The sequence below is a fragment of the Vollenhovia emeryi genome, unplaced genomic scaffold (assembly GCF_000949405.1).
Source record: "Vollenhovia emeryi isolate VEMERY1.0 unplaced genomic scaffold, V.emery_V1.0 DF939287.1, whole genome shotgun sequence".
Taxonomy (NCBI): domain Eukaryota; kingdom Metazoa; phylum Arthropoda; class Insecta; order Hymenoptera; family Formicidae; genus Vollenhovia; species Vollenhovia emeryi.
The window spans coordinates 173,280-191,607 of record NW_011967079.1 but is presented as its reverse complement, the minus strand read 5'-3'; the positions used below and the strand labels follow the sequence as shown (position 1 = coordinate 191,607).

The 18,328-nt window shown below is 40.8% G+C and overlaps 1 protein-coding gene across 1 annotated transcript in view; it reads right to left on the bottom strand.

Moving 5' to 3' along the window:
- Positions 1–18,328, bottom strand: part of LOC105559186 (26S proteasome non-ATPase regulatory subunit 1) — a 47,108-nt gene that overhangs the window by 20,081 nt on the left and 8,699 nt on the right. Inside the window, exons 9-10 of the mRNA XM_012007289.1 lie at positions 13,448–13,663; positions 12,345–12,409 (exon numbers count right to left, since the gene is read on the bottom strand). Of these exons, the coding sequence (XP_011862679.1) occupies positions 12,345–12,409; positions 13,448–13,663 (281 nt within the window). The remainder of the gene's footprint in view (positions 1–12,344; positions 12,410–13,447; positions 13,664–18,328) is intronic.

Sequence of the window (18,328 nt, the reverse complement as noted above, 5' to 3'; positions counted from 1 at the left end):
AAATATCGTACACTTAGGGCGAGCCAAAATCGATCGGGGTTAAATTTCTCTATACAGTTAGACTCTTAATTATTGTTCGTGTGGCGCTGGTTGAATTAAAAGATTAAGTTCGACGACGCGACCTTAAATATCGTACAGGAGCCTTGCCAAAATCGATCGAGATTAATTGACCTCGCGAAGCCTCGGCGTCTGGGTTCGCTCGGGTTCCCAAGCTCGAGGAAACCTCTATCTGATGTTACAACCGGAACGGCATTAATTATACTTACTCGTTAACGCGCAGCGCAAGTTACGCTCTTCGATAAGACGACTGGGTGCATTCGTCCTGAAGGCAAAACTCCGGGAACTTGATTCTCGAGATCGCTAATGTCGAAAGAACTCAAACTCGAAGTAAAAAAAACTATCAAATTAAGACTGATTCTAATATGACGCGTAGAACGAAAGGAGAGCGCAAGAACGAAGTTTTATCTCAATCGGCGACGCACGCGTTAGACATCAGAATGTAAAGCAACAATTTCTTATGAAAGAAGTCACGATGAAAGAAAAATGCGAGAACGAGGTCTGGTTGTACTTAACGCGCAAGATATGTGTATAATCGTATTCCTCGGCATCATTCATACATTACTTCGTCCAGCTTTCGTCTCGTCGCGGCAATTTCTCCGCGGCAAGTACCAACTTGAAACGGTAATACGAGGTCTCCCGCGGAATTGGCGTAATTGGCAATCTGCACAATTAGTCCGCGTCTCTCGTCGAAGGGAAAGACTAATCGTCGTGAGCCCCGTGGGGCTGAATTCCCTATTAACCCTTAAACGACGCTCGAAACTCCCACTTACACCCGGATTAAGAATCAATAATAAAAGAAGTATCGACTCAGTCGAGGGCGAATTAATTAGCATACGATTGCGATGCCGCGCGCATAAAGCAACGATTGTTAAGCGCGAAGGAGCAATATGGGCAGCCAATTGAAATTAATCGGGATATCGAGGGCCGGAGAGGAGAAATAATCACGTCAGGAAAATCGCGGTTCCCTCGTCCATTTCGTCGAGTGGGCAGAAAGACGTCGAGTGTTTCGCAAACAGCGGGAAGACAAATCGCGTGGAAGGCGGTTCGCGACTCGGACGCAAAGAAGACGAGGGTGGAAGGGGTCGAGCCCCCGGAACTGACCGAGTTCGACTGACGTTAATTAAGTTCTCGACAAGCCCGAGTGCCCCGATAAGAACCGACGTGAATTCTCAGAAGGTAGCCGCCAGGCTCGATCTTCGCGAGGCTAAATTTCGGAATTCCCATGCGGATTATCGTGACGTCTACGGAAAAAAGAGATAGAAAAGGAGGTAGAGAGATACAGATAGATAGATCGATAGATAGAGGAAGGAGACGAGGAAGGAGGGAAGGAGAGAGAGAGAGACAGACAGGGAGAGGGGGGGATGCAAGCGTAATGGCCTGCGTTTTGCGGTTGCACGCATCTCGGTGCATCTCGATGCACCTGGCCTGCGAAATACATTTCGCAGACCGTGGCGCGGCGGATATGTGCTGCATGTAGTACTTACGGCACATAGCACACGGGACTTGGGTACATAAGAGATTCGGCACATACGTCAATTAATCTCTAACCTCGGCATTCCGATATATTAAATTAGTCGATCCTTCGGGATGGATTACTATCGGAAGCACCGTTCCTTAAATCACAGCCCCTTCCGTGAGAAATCTGAAGTTAAGCGGACAAATTAAATTTCCCGGCCTTTTAAGCTCGCGGCCATTAAAGGGATCTTAGGAGGGGAGGGGGATGGGGATCTAAATTGAAGCCTTTCTGCCAGAGTCGAAAAAAAATTGAGTCGATATCGAATTAAATGTTAAAAGCCTTGGCGCGTGAATCAGAGATCCTTCCCCTCGGGATCGAAAATTGCACCCTAAATAATGAAGGCGTAACGACGCCGCCGCCGGTTGTAGTTGCCAAGAGAAACCGTAATAATTTATCAGACTAGCATTGCGGACAGTGACATAACTGCATCCGGACTCGTTAATCTATCGTAGGAAAATGAAACGACGGACCTGGGGGGGGAGGGCAGGGCAGGGTAGGGGAGGAGCGGGAACGGGGCATGGATGAGAAGAGACTGGTGGAAAATGTTTTTCCAACGCTCGCACGATAAACTCGTTTTAATTAACGAGCGGATCCGCGTTAAAATACGACGTATTAAAGCGCATTATTTATGGAAGACGAAGTACAGCGGCGGAGAAATAAATGTAACAACGTCCGGAGTCCTGGGGAAAGTTACTAAATCCTACTTTGCAGATTTCTCAGCCGTCATTCTCAAAATGCAGTAAGGTCCTAACTTTTGAGGACATTAAATCCCCGGGCAAGAACGTGCCTTTTACGGAGAAATTAATTAATTAAGAATGAAAATTCCTCCCCCTCGAGGAAGGCTTCTAAATCCATCGATAAATAAATCCGTCGGTATTCTCGAAATATTGACGTGAATTTTTAATCGCGCGAACATCTCTGCGGGCGATTTACCTTCGAATTAAAATAACCGCTAATAATTGCTAACGATTGATTTGTAATTTATTTAAAAGAGAAAATTATTTTGGTGAACGTAATTCGTAATGTTTTAAAACCGATTACTGATAACAGTTACTGTTAACGGAAGGTGTTAGCGCGCTCATTACTGTCGGCATATGGTTCTGATCTCTTCTCGATTTCGTTTGCTAAACTGGTTTGTGAAAATGTCCCTTAATGCCCTTAAATGTCCAACTACAATTATAGATTTTAGCGAGCGTTGCCGCACCGAGAGCCATTAACTTGTCACAAGACGCTGCGCGATTTTCTCGGATAATTTTTATCTGCTGTCCCGCATCATGAAACACTCATGTGCATTTCATAAAAAGAACATTACTGCCGCACTTGGGTCGAGCACATGAATAGACTTCCGGGCACTGGAAAATGAAAAAACGCGGTCGTTCAAGCAGCACGGACATCGATTCTTTCAAACAGATGTTCATTCACTTTATCGATAATTATTAATTACGATGATAACAATTAAGTTAGACTTTTGCGAATTTTATCTACAATTATTTCAAATACGTCACGTTATTTTGCAATAATTACATACTTATTAATTATATACACCAATCGTTATTATGGTTGTTAAATAACTCTTTAGTTATTCATTTTAATTAAATATTCATTTCTAGGATAGAGTATAAAAGCAGAGGACTAAATCTTTGTAATTGCAATAAAAGTCGTCGTGCAATTTGTATTTTTAAAGAACTCTAAATATTGGAAACACATTCGGAAACATGCCAAAAGTGTGAGTAAATTGTTTAATATACAAGAATTTTAAGTCATGTAATTTTAATGAAATGCAAGAGTGATTATCAATTCGTGATTAAATGTGGAACTAGTGTTCCGTTAATTACCCGATTATTCCCCGCGAATTAATTCACTGCGAAGAGAAGAAGCGCACGCAAATTAATTCCAGTTGCGAAATATTAAAATCGGACGCCGGATCTTCGGTGACTCTAAGCGAGAATTATCGGGGGTTGCATCCTCCACGAAGCCGCTAATCCTCTCCGTGGGATTTAAATGTCACGCGAAGATATTAATTCGCACACATGAACGTAGCGATCCGTATTTTGTTTTTTTTAATGCTCCTAGCTGATAATCCACATTCTTAGAGATTCTAATGCCTGAAAGTAATTCCCCGAGTTAAAAGAAATAATCTTCCCCTTCTCTCCCTCTTAATCACGCTTCTTTTTGTCTTCAGGTTCCGTTTGAATTTTTTTTCTCTCCTCTACTCTTTTGTTAGGAGTTTCCTTTTTTTTTCATTTAATAATTGTGCTCTCTAAATCGAGGGCTCCTTCGAGAATCCGCTCACGCATTCCTAGAGCTCCTTCTCATCCCCAGAAATCCCTAGTTTTCCCAAAATTAATTTACATACGGCCGCGATTAGCACGCTGATTAAAATCAAGATTAATGGATCACAGGTAGCGTACTTTCCTTGGTTCTCGCCACTGCTTATTACCCTAATTCCCAGCGAATCCTGCCCACTCGATCCAACGTCCTTCCATAATCCCGACGAGGCGATCCTTCCAAGGAAAATCTCATAATTTCGTAAGGTGACCTAAATTCTCACTTTATTTATTAATTGTATCTCTCGATTGATTTATCTTGTATTAACTATAATCTAGTACGCTAATTTTCTATCGATATCATCAACTTTCCATATTTTGAAAAAAAATATCTAAAATTATGTCCTCTATGTCAATTTTTTCCATCTTCCAGATGGAATAAAATGTCTTAATAGGCCACTTTATAATGGAATCTTTCTTGACGATTGAGTCTTGGTCCATTTGTTTGGACGTTGGAATTTAATCGTTCAGCGAGTCGAAGAAAAATATTTTCCAGGCTTCCCGAGCTTTATTAGATGGCCGAGGTGTTCGTCGGGTTAAACTCAATGCAATCAATAATTTCTCCAAGTAATAAAAGGCATCAATCGTCTTGAAATTAAATTTTCTTGCCTCAGATTCAAGATACCATCGCTGAAAAGTTTGCCCGGCGAAATAATAGAATCCAATTTATCGCTATCTCAATTTTTAGTTTAAATTCTGTTGTGACATCATAATTTTCGATATATCTCGTCGCGACTGAACTTGATATCGAATTCTGCTCAATTAAATTCCAATGGGGGGAAAAGTCAAATCTTTCTCAGTCGTCGTACATATTAGAGCTATCGCATACGTAAATCTGTCGGCACATTGACGCGAAGTAAAAATGTCAATTGATAAAAAATACATTTAATTTCTGTTTTCACTTCAACGCGCATATATCCCTCTAGTGGTAATTAAATCAAGTAATTAGAAGTCAGATTTTGATGCGCGCATTACATCACGGCACTTGATGTAACGGGTGATATATCGCGCACGAAGCATCACGCCCGAGAGGATTAAAATGTTGGCGTAGGTGCGTAAGGTCGGGGCCAATGCGGGCAACAACTTGTCCCGCGATCAATAATAGTGCACGCATTCGGACGGATAAATAGCGATCAATTGCAGGCATCGGGCATTGCCATAACCGCGTTAACGATTACATCGCGGATTCCGGGAATCGCGCGTTAATTGGCCACGATTGCACGTTCAATTACTCGCTTTGTCCACAGCGTGTGCACCCGCTCGCCGATGCGCATTGCTTACCGCCACTAACCGCCGCACTTGAAATAACACGCGAAATAAGAGATACGCCGGTAATTAATAATTCGCACTACTCGTTTAACAAGCGCAATTAATGTCGCAACAGCGTGACGGTTGAAAGGAACGCTTGAGACACATTTCAACGAGGGAACACTTTCGCAATTAATAATTACGGTATCGACATTGTTAATTTAACAATTGTAATTATTAAATCGAATGCATAATGCAACTAAAAAGTTACTTGATAATTAATAATTTCAACGCCCGTGCTACTAATTTAACAATTATAATTAACATGTCGTCGAAATAGATGCATGAAGTAACGCTTTGATTACGAAATGCGCAACCTGGCCCCTCGGATACGGTTTATTGATTAATGATCCGGAAAAATAACCACTGTCAATAATCATTGTAATCATCGGATAAGGAAACGCGGCACGCGTGCACATTGTTTGCGCGCATTGTCGTTGCAGCATTGTGTAAAACAACACGTCGACGCAGTATGTCGCGATCGATCTAGTGTCACGCGTTTATTTCTGTTATTGTGCAATCAATATTTTGTTATTATTTTTTTGCGAACGTCTCTCAAAGAAACACACAAGTCAACGCGATAAACCCGATGATTAATCGACCATTATGCAGTGGCGATGATTACGATTGCTGAGGGAGTGAGAGAGAGATTATGATAATCCAGTGATTACGAAATGCATGGAGCAAATTCGTCTCTACGGTATTAATTGCCGGACTCAAAGCGATTATGAATCACTCGAGCACCTTTTGCAAACATAAAACGTGCCATACATTCAACTCTAATTCCTAAGCATGCTCTTAATCTCCTTTTGTTAAATCGTTGCGTATAAAAATGTCAAGTTTACATTTTCGAAAAATTAATCGTCACTTTTGTCACGTTCACTCCATTAAGTGTAATAATTATATTCAACTAATTATTGTCCAATTCTCATTAGGAAAATAATTTTGCGAAACAACTCGCTTCAGATCTACGAACGTATCGATTTACTTTACAATGGATAGAATTATTGTTCAGTTTTTCAAGATTTTCTCATTATTTCTTCTTTTTTTTTATAAAATGAAATATGATGAAATAAATGCAGAGTAAATCAAACTTACCGATAACAGAAATAGATAATCACAGCCAACAGTCGCGTTTGAGATCAAAGGGAAGTAAATTTAAGGGTCAACGAAACATGCAGGACGAATTGGCGTGGGTGCAACGGAAAATGGGACAGGGTGTTCAAAGGGTTGGAGATTAAACGTGGAAAAAAAAGGAGGAACGAAAACATGCGACCTGAAATTTGAATGATGAGAACCACCAACCCTCCCGTGTATTGTCCGGAGATTAATTGGAAAGGACGGACAGCAAGAATTAAGCGGGGATCTTCCGAAGAAATGAGAAACAGAGTCAGGGACGAATCTGGCGAATTTCTGGGGTATGACAAGATGAATAATTACATCTTCGAGATCCCGAAAAATAATATAAAAGAATCGCGGCGATTGTCATACATTTTCCCTTTTTTTTAGAAAATCTTGAGGGAAGGCAAGAAAGAGAAAAACAAGACGAGAGAGATTGCTTAAAGAGACATGAAATATTCAAAAGTTAGCTACGTCATTGTCATAGCTTACATCGCAGATCCGACCCTGAAGAGAGCGCAGAATGGACCCATCAAAGAGTTGCAACATGAAATAAAGTCGTGCTTTCAGTTCGCCGATCTGGGAGGATAAAAGCTATTGATTCTCCCTGTCTCATACGTCCTTCTTTGTTACGTAACGCAAAATATTACGGCTAAAAGTCCATTCGTTGGCTAAAATTCCAAATTGAATTTACATCCATTGGAACTTGATTGTATTAATTTTGGGAAATCTCCCAAATGGAGAGGGACTTTCAAACTTAATTTCTAAACACACAATCTCTTTCCCGATTTATATAATTATCGAACAATCCATAAAAAAATTAAGTATATCAAATTTTATCTCTTCCTCCGTAGATCTTACTTTTATACTTGGGCAACTCTGGTCTGAAAAAACAATGTGAAACGCGCGAAAAGTAACGATTCCCCGAAGAAAGAATGCTTCTTTATCGTGAGGCGATGATTTATTTCCAGAATTCCAGAGTCAACGTAATCTTGATCATGAATTTGTCGCGCTCTTATTGATTATATTTAAATAGGTCGAATACGGATCGAATAGATAAAAGATAAAGCCGAGACAATTTACTGACGGATGCACTTATTAAGGGCAATGACCGAGATTTCGTGTAACTAACGTCTTCGTTCTCGAATTAGCTACCTTCTATTTAAAAAATTAACACTATTATTCCAAGGAACTCTCAAAGGCATTTATAAAAATGTTCTTCTACCTGGTAAAGTTTAATTTTACTTTTCCCTCGTCCCATAAAATAAAACTTTATGTCCTTAATGCCCAGTGAAATAAAATTTTACCTTTTCCTCAACAAAAAAAAAAGATTCTATTGTCCACACGTTTATTTTGTTCAACTTGATAAAATTTCGAGGCTGAACTTTGCGATGAATATTTTGCGAAACTCCTTTTTAGCGTTAAAAGTTGCGCCAAACGCGGCATACTTAAAAAAAAAAATTCACGAGAACGAGGGGAAGCGAATAAAAATTTGTTGAGATATATTTGGGTTGAACAGAAATACAATCCTGCGTGTCTTTCTCTCAGTCCGGAAGAGTCCGGAATACCTACTACGACAAGACAGGAAAAGCAGAAACGGCGCGTAGACGCGGAGAAGTAGAAAATAATGCACGTCTCTTCTACATCGTGCGAACGAGAATGGTGGATTTCTTTCTCCTCGACAATATTGAATGGCCCAATGAGAGAACGTGCAATCCCATAAAATAAAAAAAATGGGTTGAATTATCTCTCTAGTAGCTCCTGCCAGCTCTGATTTGTTCTACAAATGACGAGACTGTGTGGGAGAGCGCACTTATATATGTCCCCAAGCAGATACCTAATTTGGCGACTAACCGAGATGAAGGAAATCTTTTATGGAAAAATAAGATGAAACCGTAGAGTGAAATTTCTTCGTATAAAGCTTTATTTTCGAGAAAAGTGACTCGGAGGATTAATATCTCCGTCTACTCTTTCTTTTTTCCCCTCAAGCTTAGACGATTTTCAATACCAACTTTCTAATAAAAAGTCCTTTTTCCTCGCGAAAACGACTTTTCTACGGGATAGCTCGCTCTCTCATTGGGCCACTCGATTGTGTTTCACGTCTTGTCGAGCACGAATAAACTCCTTCGGCTTTCATTGACTACCGCCGACAATAACGCATCCCCGTGGGACGGAGATATTTCCACCCTGTACCACCTCGTCTCATAAAACTGCAAGCCTTGTAATGCGAGACGGCGCGGCGCCTCGGGATATATGAGGTAAGATAGGATTATTCCTAGTCGATTTAAAGTAAAAATAGAACGCGAAAGAACCATTAAATCCTTTTAGTAAAAGGCTGGAAATATTAACCTGGAGTTTAAATTAACTTCAAAATTAACTTCAAACTGGAGAAACTTAAATTTATATAATCCGCCTGAAAGCCTTAAAAAATTAGATTTATTTTCCTTGAAAATTTAGATTGAGTTAAAAACTAAAAGAGTTAACATTTAAATGGAATAAGTTTCAATAAGAAAACCGTGGAGAATACTTGTCAACAAAATAGGCCCTAATTTGCAACTAAAAAAATTCTTGTGAAATCATAAATATAACATTACAAAATAATAATTTGTAATATCAAGAGCAGCTTCTAATTATTACCGATAGTTACAAATTTGAAGAAAAAAATCTTTCAAGAAAAATATTAAGTGTCGAGTGTGTAATTAAAAATTGAAACCGTGAGAAAGAGTAATTCAGCCTATACTTAATAAATATATTTTCACACAAAAGAGAAGTTCTAGGTTCAAAGTTGCAGGATCGGATATTTTATCCGCGAAATCGCTTTTTCCTTAAAACTGCATAACATACTTACACCAATAATAATTAGAAAGAAGAAGTTCAGTGATCTCAAATTTCTCCTTTGTACCCGAAAGACAAAGAGATCATGAACTAAAGGGATAGCTACGCTCTCAGAAGTTTGAGTCCATTTATGAGAAGCCGGCCTGCCTGAAATTGCAATCTGAATGTGGAGAAATGGAGCGCGGTGCAGTTTGCGGCGTATTACTTATTCAATAGGTCGGCCCCCATTCACGGCGGCCAGCGAGAAAGGGGTGACGGCTGTGATCTCGAAAGAAACAGAAATGAAAAATGAAAAAGAGAAACGTGGGCGGAGAGAGACGCGAGAGAAGAATAATAAAACCGCATCACATCTCATCCGAAATTAACATGGAGAAGAGCTGCACGAGAACAAAGCAAACAAACTCGGACAAGCGTGACCTTATGCGCGGTATTGCCTGGCACGACGTTCTAGATATCCGCGCTCCTTTATCCACGAGTTCTTTGGCTCATTTCCTGACTGCACGTTGACGAAAATGCGAGACGTCTTATACTCTTTGACATGTAAAATCTGAACGACTTCGCATCCGCGAACTGATAACGAAACGTTCGTCGTTCAAGGAGGGTGGGGACTTGTTTAACGTTGAAACCTACATGCAAGTCGTTTCCGTCTCTTAAAACGCACCTTCGGCTCCTCGAATATCGTCGGATTTTGACATTTCGAGGGGGGAAACATTTACTCGCGAGGGAAATGCGAAACAGAGCGAGAGCGTTAACGAAATTTCGTTTCGGATCAAAGAATAAACAAGTTTAAACAGTTGCGAGCGGTTGCGGTTTGGAAATGGCTAAGCGAAAGGCAAATTTACGTTCGTGCTGCGATATTCCGTTTGTTGTCTCGTGTTAACAATTGCAAATCAGCTGTCGATCACGGACAACTGTTTAAACTAGCCCGTTCGCCAATGTCACTCCCGCCCATTGAGCTACACGTGTCCTCGAAATTTCGAACCTTGAAAAATAATCGTCCTTGGCAAAATAACTGGCACACCCGGGGAGAAATGCATACAAAAATGCGCGAAAGGGTTTCTCGCGATTCTTGTATCAATCCGGAATCGATTTTCTCCTCGACGGTCCGTTTACCCTCTCGCGCGATTAAAAGTCAGATTAAAAGTAAAGAGTACAAAACGGGAATACCGGAGTGCTCGGATATGACAATAAAACAAAACGGGGAGATTATCGAGTTAAAAATGGGAGGATCTAAAATAAACGGAAAGGCGAATTAAGCTTCGGGAGAAAAATTAAATGGCAAAATTATGTTCTCCATTCGAGGGAATTTCAGCAGAGCTAAAGTTCAACGGAATTTTAACTCAAAGCTTTGTTACAAGGATAAGCGAGGTAAAAAAAAAACTGAAACGATGCGTCGGGGAGAGAAATACTATGGAAGAGCCGTCTCCGAATTGTGTGTATGTAATTAAAAGAACACGCCCGGTGGTAACATGGGCGCGCTTTAGGTAGCGAAACAATTTGCGTCGCGTTTTCATATTATTCACGGCGTCGCGGAACGTGCGCTGTAAAAGTTGCGTGTAAACGATAACGTCTCTAAGTGAGACGGCGTCGCCTTTTTCGTTTATTTACTCGGAATGTCTCAAAATATCTTAGCGATCGATCGTGATAAGCGAGCGGTGCACCGTGAAATAAGTAGTGCACTAGAACTCACTGATGTCTTCCCACACGAATTCGTGCACACATCAACGCATTTGTACATTTTGCACATACGAAAATCGTCAAACAGCTAACAAACAACATTATCTGGGCGTTATGAGGCGTTTGAGAGAGAATGTTCGCCGGAAAAGGCCAGATTTGTGGAACAGCTCTTGTATAATATTCTGCACCACGATAATGCGCCGTCTCACACATCGATCCTTGTACGCGAATTTTTGACGAAAAACTCAACGAATGTCATCGACCAAGCACCGTATCCGCCAGATATGGCCCCGTGTGGCTTTTTCTTGTTCCCCAAACTCAAATTACCACTTCGTGGAAGACGTTTTGAGTCCACTGAAGCCATAAAACAAAACTCGCAGAAGGAGCTGAAGGCCATACCGGAAAGTGCCTATAAGAAGTGTTTCGACGACTGGATTATTCGTTGGCATAAGTGTACCGCTTCAAACCGATTTTGAAGGCGACAACATAAATTTGGATGATCAAACCAATATTTTGTGTTTTGTTGAATGATTCCCGGTATTTATTTGACAGAATGTATGCACATACATGGAAAATGTATATATGTTCTACCTGTGCCTAAATTCAACTTCTGCAGGTAGCCATCAGTGATTTCTAGTGTACAAACTGCACTCGATCCCTGGTCCTGTGACGTTGGTGCCGAAACTTTCCAACGCCTAAAGGCCGAATCAGATTAACAACTGTCGACGCAGATTGAATTGGGATTGGCGACTGTCTTCTAGCCAATGAGAGCAAGGCAGCCAGTCGATTTAATCGATTCTTATTGGCTAGAGGACAATCGTCAATCGCCAATCCCAATCCGAGTCGGCAATCGCTAGTTTGATTCGGCCTTTACATGGACACGCACGTTTCCACGGTGCCTTTGAGATTGCCCGATCGCCGCTTGTTTTAATGCAGCGCAATGGTTCGATAAATTATTATTCCAATCGACCGATTTCACTGTTTACAGTGCTTCAGTGTTTACGGCCGGTGTTGTTAAAAGGGCGGATTAACAGTTAATTTTTTGCGCGTTGAACACGCGCAAATGAATATCCGATACATCGATTACTTTTCTGCTTGACGTTCAATTGATTTCACTAAACGGAGGATTAACATAAATAATTATTTGCCGCAGGAGCGGCATCCCTGATACGGGACACGTCGACAAAAATTAATATCCGATAAAGTAATTTTTCCCCGAATATTTAACGATGCTCGATGTTATTTAAAAATGAACCAGCGTTTCCCTCTCTCGTGCAAAATCGCAGACGGAAACGGTTCGGAAGCTCCGTGAATTTATTTTTTTTTTTATTTTTTTTCTGGTGCCTCGGACGAGTCGGCGCGCCCGCTGAATATGATTTCGGTTGACGCGGCTCCGAAAGAGGCCGAAAGCCGCGGAGTCCGCAAACGCGCGGAATTTTCGCATTCTTCGGTAACGTTAAATCCACTTTGTGGAATTGGGGTAACTTTACAAAGGTACTCACCGGAACAGCAGGAAGCCCAGGCCCGTAACCGCCGCTCGTCGAACGTCATCGTTAACATCAGAGACCTGTTACAACAAAAAAAAAAGACCGCGGATACAGCGTACCGCTGGCAATTCGACCTGCCCGCCCTTTGATTTCAAATCGACGCGGCATCATTCGTCTCACCCGAATTAAATCGCAATCAGTACGTAAAATCGAAAGAATCCGGTTTACGTATGCAAAATATGTAAATTAATTTCAAACGGCTTCCCTCAGCTAGATTCAAATATTATTGATAATAATTATTATTAACGTTAATTAATACGTATTCGTGATACTTTTATCGGGAAGAAAACACTAGCAGCATCAAACATTTTTTCTGCGAACCAATAATGAAGCAACAAAGCAAATAATGATCAAAATATCAGTTAGAGATTGAAAAGCTTTGTTTTTTTAAGAAGGAAATAAAATATATCAACTAAATACATCAGTAAAAATACGAAGATCTACGGGAAGTACGTTTCGAACGAATCAAAATCAATACATAAAGTCGAAAGAATCCAGTTAGAGATAACAAGAATCGAAAGACAGATTTTTAAACATGAATTTAACTCTCCATAATAAATGCAAAAATAACGATTGGGCGATGAGAGTATATAACGCGGTTATTATCGCGAGAATCCCATAATCAGCTATGTTCAATTACGATTACATCGATGATAACAATTAGCGGCCGTTTCGACTCCAGTTTGAGTCCTCAGCACAATAAATATTCACTCTCACAAGTTCGGTTAGGCCGAACGGCGAGTGCTTTTAGATCATTCGTTCGAAAAGCAGGAAAGAAACTGACGCAAATCTTTTAACCAAGCAATCACGATCAACCCAGAGGCAGAAGCTACATAGATCAAAGCCGCGATAGAGTCAGAAAAATTCGCCAAATCGTAAAACCACGTCAGTGCAATTAAGATTCTTAAGGTTGAGTAGATCATAAAAAAAAAACGTTAACTGTGCCGGACGGTAAAGATACTTTTTTTTAAATAAAAGGAAATAAAACACACCAACTGAGCTTATCGATAGAAATATACGAAATCCACGGGGGAGTACGTATACGAGGGAACACTTACGGCAACGTGGAGGAGTTTGCGGATAGCCTGGTTGTTCCCGGTGCCGCAATAGGCCATCGCCAGCGTGTACATGCCGCTCCTACGCAGGATCGGGTCCTTGTCGGCGCACAAAGACGTCACCAGGGGATCGGCTTCCTCGAGGCGGCCGTACATCGTGAAGGCGATGCCGACCGCCAAGCCGCGCAGGATCTTTTCGTGTTGCGTCTCTTGGGCGTACTGGGAAAGCAAGAGCCTCGTAAAAAGGTTGATAATCGGATAAATGTCGAAGCCGGGGAATATCTTTTCTTTACGGCGAACGCGGAGGAGGTAATGACGCGGCAGTATTGTGCACCGGTGTGTACCACCGAAAAGATGTCACGTAAAATTACAGCTGTTACGGCAGGCAATGTTAGGGCCATCCGTAAAGATGTGTTTACACACGTCAGCAAATCTTCTCGTACGTAAAATTGTTACCTTGCATAATAAGCAGTCAGCTTGCTTTTAACTTGATAATATTCCGCGAGATATAAACAATTATTTACAAGAGGGGAAAAAATTAATTTTTGTAAAAGTACGTGACTTACGGTGAGGTGACTGAATTCGGATCAGATACCAAATGCGAACCAAAAGTTTGACGAGTCGCTAATAAGCGACATTTTAAAGCAATTCATTTAAATTTTGCTCTGCTATATACTTACAACTTTATGCTATATTGCCGACGACATCATAAAAGGCATCGACGTGCTTTTATGTCGCTTGTTAGCGACTCAAATTGTTGATCCGCATTTGGTATCTGTTCAGTATTTGGTCACCTTACCCTACACATTTCCGCTATTAATAATGTGGTAAATTGTTATACTCGATATTTACGTAACTTTACACACTTTTTTTTACAATGCAGCTTAGCAATAGATAAAGCCGTGAATGCGCAGTTGCGCCGCGTATTGGTTCTCGATGTTGGCGCAACATTATTTTTTTAACCAATAAGACATGATAAAAATGTTTAAAATTATGTCTACGCTTGAAAATCATTTTAGAGATTATTTCCAGTCAGTTATTCAAGTCAAAGTTTACTCGATAAAGATTTCTAAAAAAACAAAGGCTTTAGAAAAATTTTCGATAGTTGCACAAATCAACATCTTTCGAGTATCTTGTGGAGAAAAGTCTTCCGACTCCGTAGAAAATGATTTTCCTCTGTGATCCTTCCCTTTGTTTCGAAAAATTCGATTCCGCGCGAAGTCGAGTTGGGCGCTCCTTTAACGCTGAATGATCCGCGTTTATTTCGCACGGATCTACAATTAATGCGCGCCGGCCGCTTTTTGCAGGAGATCGAGATGTGCTTGTGCATTACTTAATCACAGCCGCTGGGATACATTATGGGAGCCGTAATGGGTAATTCGATTAAATCGACCGACTAGTGGCAAGTTATGATTCGTTTAGCATCGACCTGCTGCTGCTGCTGCTTGCAGCGGTAGCCGGCAGCGACGAAAGTTAAGGCTCGTTTCAGTCGCGCGAGAAACTACTTTCCGCGAGAAATGTCGAAACTAAAACGCGACCACGGTTTTTGGGGGGGAACTCGGCAGATTAATGCACGAATAGCGTGAGAAAAAGCGTAACGAAATTGTGTCTTTATCGGTCATTTCCCTGAGCTAGACGTTATCTGAAATCAATTAATGCCACGAGAACACGTGCAGTTCCTTTAGAAATAGTCAATAAAAGTTAATTAAATAGTTTAAATAAAATTTGAATACTTAATTTTTCGATAAGATTAAAAAATTAAAGCATTTGACATCGAGGCTGATACACTAATAAAAAAAAATATCTTAATTAAAAATATTACTTTACTCAAGAAAATTATTCATTAGGTGGCTCCTAATAGCTTATTAACTTAAATTAAAATAATAATAAACAAATTAAAACATGCATTTCTTTAATTTAAGATTAAATATCAAACAGTAGATAATTTTAAATTTAAAAAATTTACTTTAATTCTATCAAATGTTTACTAAGATATAAGTTTTACAGCAAAGAAAATTGGATTTCTTATTTGACAAAAACAATGATTTCATTTAATAAATATAGTATTCTCTATCTCATGAAGTCTTTAGTTGAGTGTAGAAAACGTAATGATTTAAATTAATTCACTTAATATAATATACAGATTTACTTGAAATTTGATATTTTTATTTAAATAGAATAAATATTTACTTCAGTAAAAAAAATAATTTTAAGTAAATCTATTTACTTTGTTAAAAAATTTTTTGTCAGTGTATAAACTAATATTCCAAAAAGATATTTAGCATCTTTTAAACTACGTTTCAAGATTATGAGTTAATTGCAAGCTGCCACTTTTACAAATATGTAAATGTTGATATCCAACTTAAACACGAAAGCGGATTAATTGAGCTCTTTCCGAAATGAAGCATGCGTTAATTGGTACCTATGGCCGATATCAACGTCTTATCGAGCTCATCGCGTCTGTCCGTGAGATATAAAAGAATCGTCATCAAAATCACTAACGAAAATCTTTTACGTCGTTCCGTGTCGACTACCGTGAAGATGGCTTCGCCGGCGATCGCGGTTTGTGCGTGATAAACGATTACCTTCAATTTTCACCGTCGCGTGTCCGCGAAAGAAAACCGGTTGTTTCTTAATTTTATAACTGTATTTGGTAAAACAAACAGTAGTGCACTCACACAGAACAAATATTCCTCCTCGACTTCGCGTCTTCGTGTGTGTCGAACAATAATTTCTCGCGTAACTGCCCATCTATAATTGAAGAAAGATTGTCTTCCTGGCTTCGCAGTGAAAAAAAAAACAAAATGTTCTTTATTTATATGTACATTTAACGAGCGCTGCTCTTTTATCTTCCACGGCCTTACAATGCGTCACAAGAATTTACCCTTTAGACGTCGTCCTTTCAATTTTAATTTCATCCAGCATTTTCTTACATTTCTAATTGGCGTGTGTGCGTGCCGATGAAGACTCACAATTAGCACAGTTCACTGTGTATCGCCAATAAAGTATTTTTTATCGACGATAACCACAAGCTGTTGGTATCTCTTGATTTTATGACTTCGTTTGTACATTTCAAGTGCGTTGGTCTTTTATTAAAATGCTCTTGGATTTCGTGTAAATTTACCACGCGTTTAATTTCATTTTGACGAATCAATATATTTGTGCCGGCAGTGTATCCAACTCTATTGGCGTATCTCGCGTCGAATCCAAACTGCACGCTCTTCGCTGACGAACGTGGGGCGACGTACATAATCGACGCCAGCGAACGTGTTCTTACACAGGCCGAGAATGAAGAGATCAGTGACGCTGCCCTTAAAACTACCTTCCTGTTGTACACTCGGTATAGACGAAGTACCGGCGCGAAGATACAGGGAAGATAACGGTCTCTAATCGACTTTTCTCCTTAGAAACAATCGGCAAGTCGGGCAGCCGCTCGTCATCAACGATACGGATAGCGTGAGTAAGAGTTTCTGGAATCCCGCTCATCCCACTCGTATTGTCACTCACGGATGGCGAGGAGACACAAACGCTGGATCTGCTTGCGCCAGCATTCGGGACGGTAAGATCGCCGTCAATCTCAATAACTTGAACAATCCTTACTCTTCTAGGATCTTACAATAAAATAAAATTCCCTTTTTCTGGATTCTAAGTAAAATTTTTCTCCGATACAATTTCACCCCCCCCCCCCCCCCCTTTGACCTGTTGTGCTCCGGCTTCGAATTCCGGAACTTTTAATTCTGCAAATTCTCTAAATTTAATTTTCTTTGGTTCCCCGATTCCTCGATATAGAATCCTTGTTTCTCTCTCCTCGTTACTTTCAATTCTCCGGATTCCTTAAATTCTCAGACATAATTTGAATTTCTCAACTCTCGGATTCCACGCGTGCCCCGAGTTTCGGCGACTAATTTCTATTTTATTAATATCTCCTCTTCGGCATCCTCAGCTTTTCTCAGCGTCGGCGACTATAACGTCATCCTAGCCGACTGGAGCCAGGCGGCCGGAAGTCTCTGGTACTGGAATGTCGCGCGTACGGTGCCACTAGTGGCACGATACATGGCAGACTTGATAGATTTTCTGCAGAGCAATGCCGATCTGGATCCTTCAAAAACTAAAACAATAGGACACTCTCTAGGAGGACATGTCGTCGGTCTTGCCGCTCGAAATTCAAAGAACGGGGTCGCCGAGGTGGTAGGTAAGTCCAGGGAACATCATTAAGAAGAAGGGGAACGAACCAGTTTATTTAAAAATAAACAATAATCGAGAGCTTTCGAAACCTTCGGGAAAAAAGGATTGAGAAAGAAACATGGACTTTCTCGAAAGACAGTCGTGAAAAACGGCATGGTGAGATATAAAAGATAACGACAGAAAATAAACAAAAAGAACCACTCTTGATAAACTTGGCAATCTTACAATATCTCCGTCAAAAATCGCAAAAAAAAAGCTAAAGTGGAATACGATTTGCAGCTCTAGATCCCGCGAAGCCCGCGTTCGGATCGGTGGGGCCGGGCGAAAGAGTGGACAAGTCAGACGCGGCTCGGGTCCAGGTGATTCACACGAGTACTCTGGGTCTAAAAGGGCCGATCGGCCATGCCGACTTTTATCCGAACGGCGGCAAAAGTCAACCGGGATGCCACTGGTTCGGTACGTGAGGCTCGCTGTCCGAAACCACCGAAATCAACGTCGCTCGCTCGCTCATTAATTGAAGCGCTAATTGATTCGCAGCGTTCGCATGCGCGCACTCGAGGTCTTACGCGTACTACGCCGAGTCCATCCTAAATCCCACGGGCTTCCGCGCCGGGGACGTGTTCATGGGTGGACCATCCCTCGACCCGAAGTGAGTGTCATCTCATTTTTCAGTAATAAACACCTAGTGTCATCCACTCG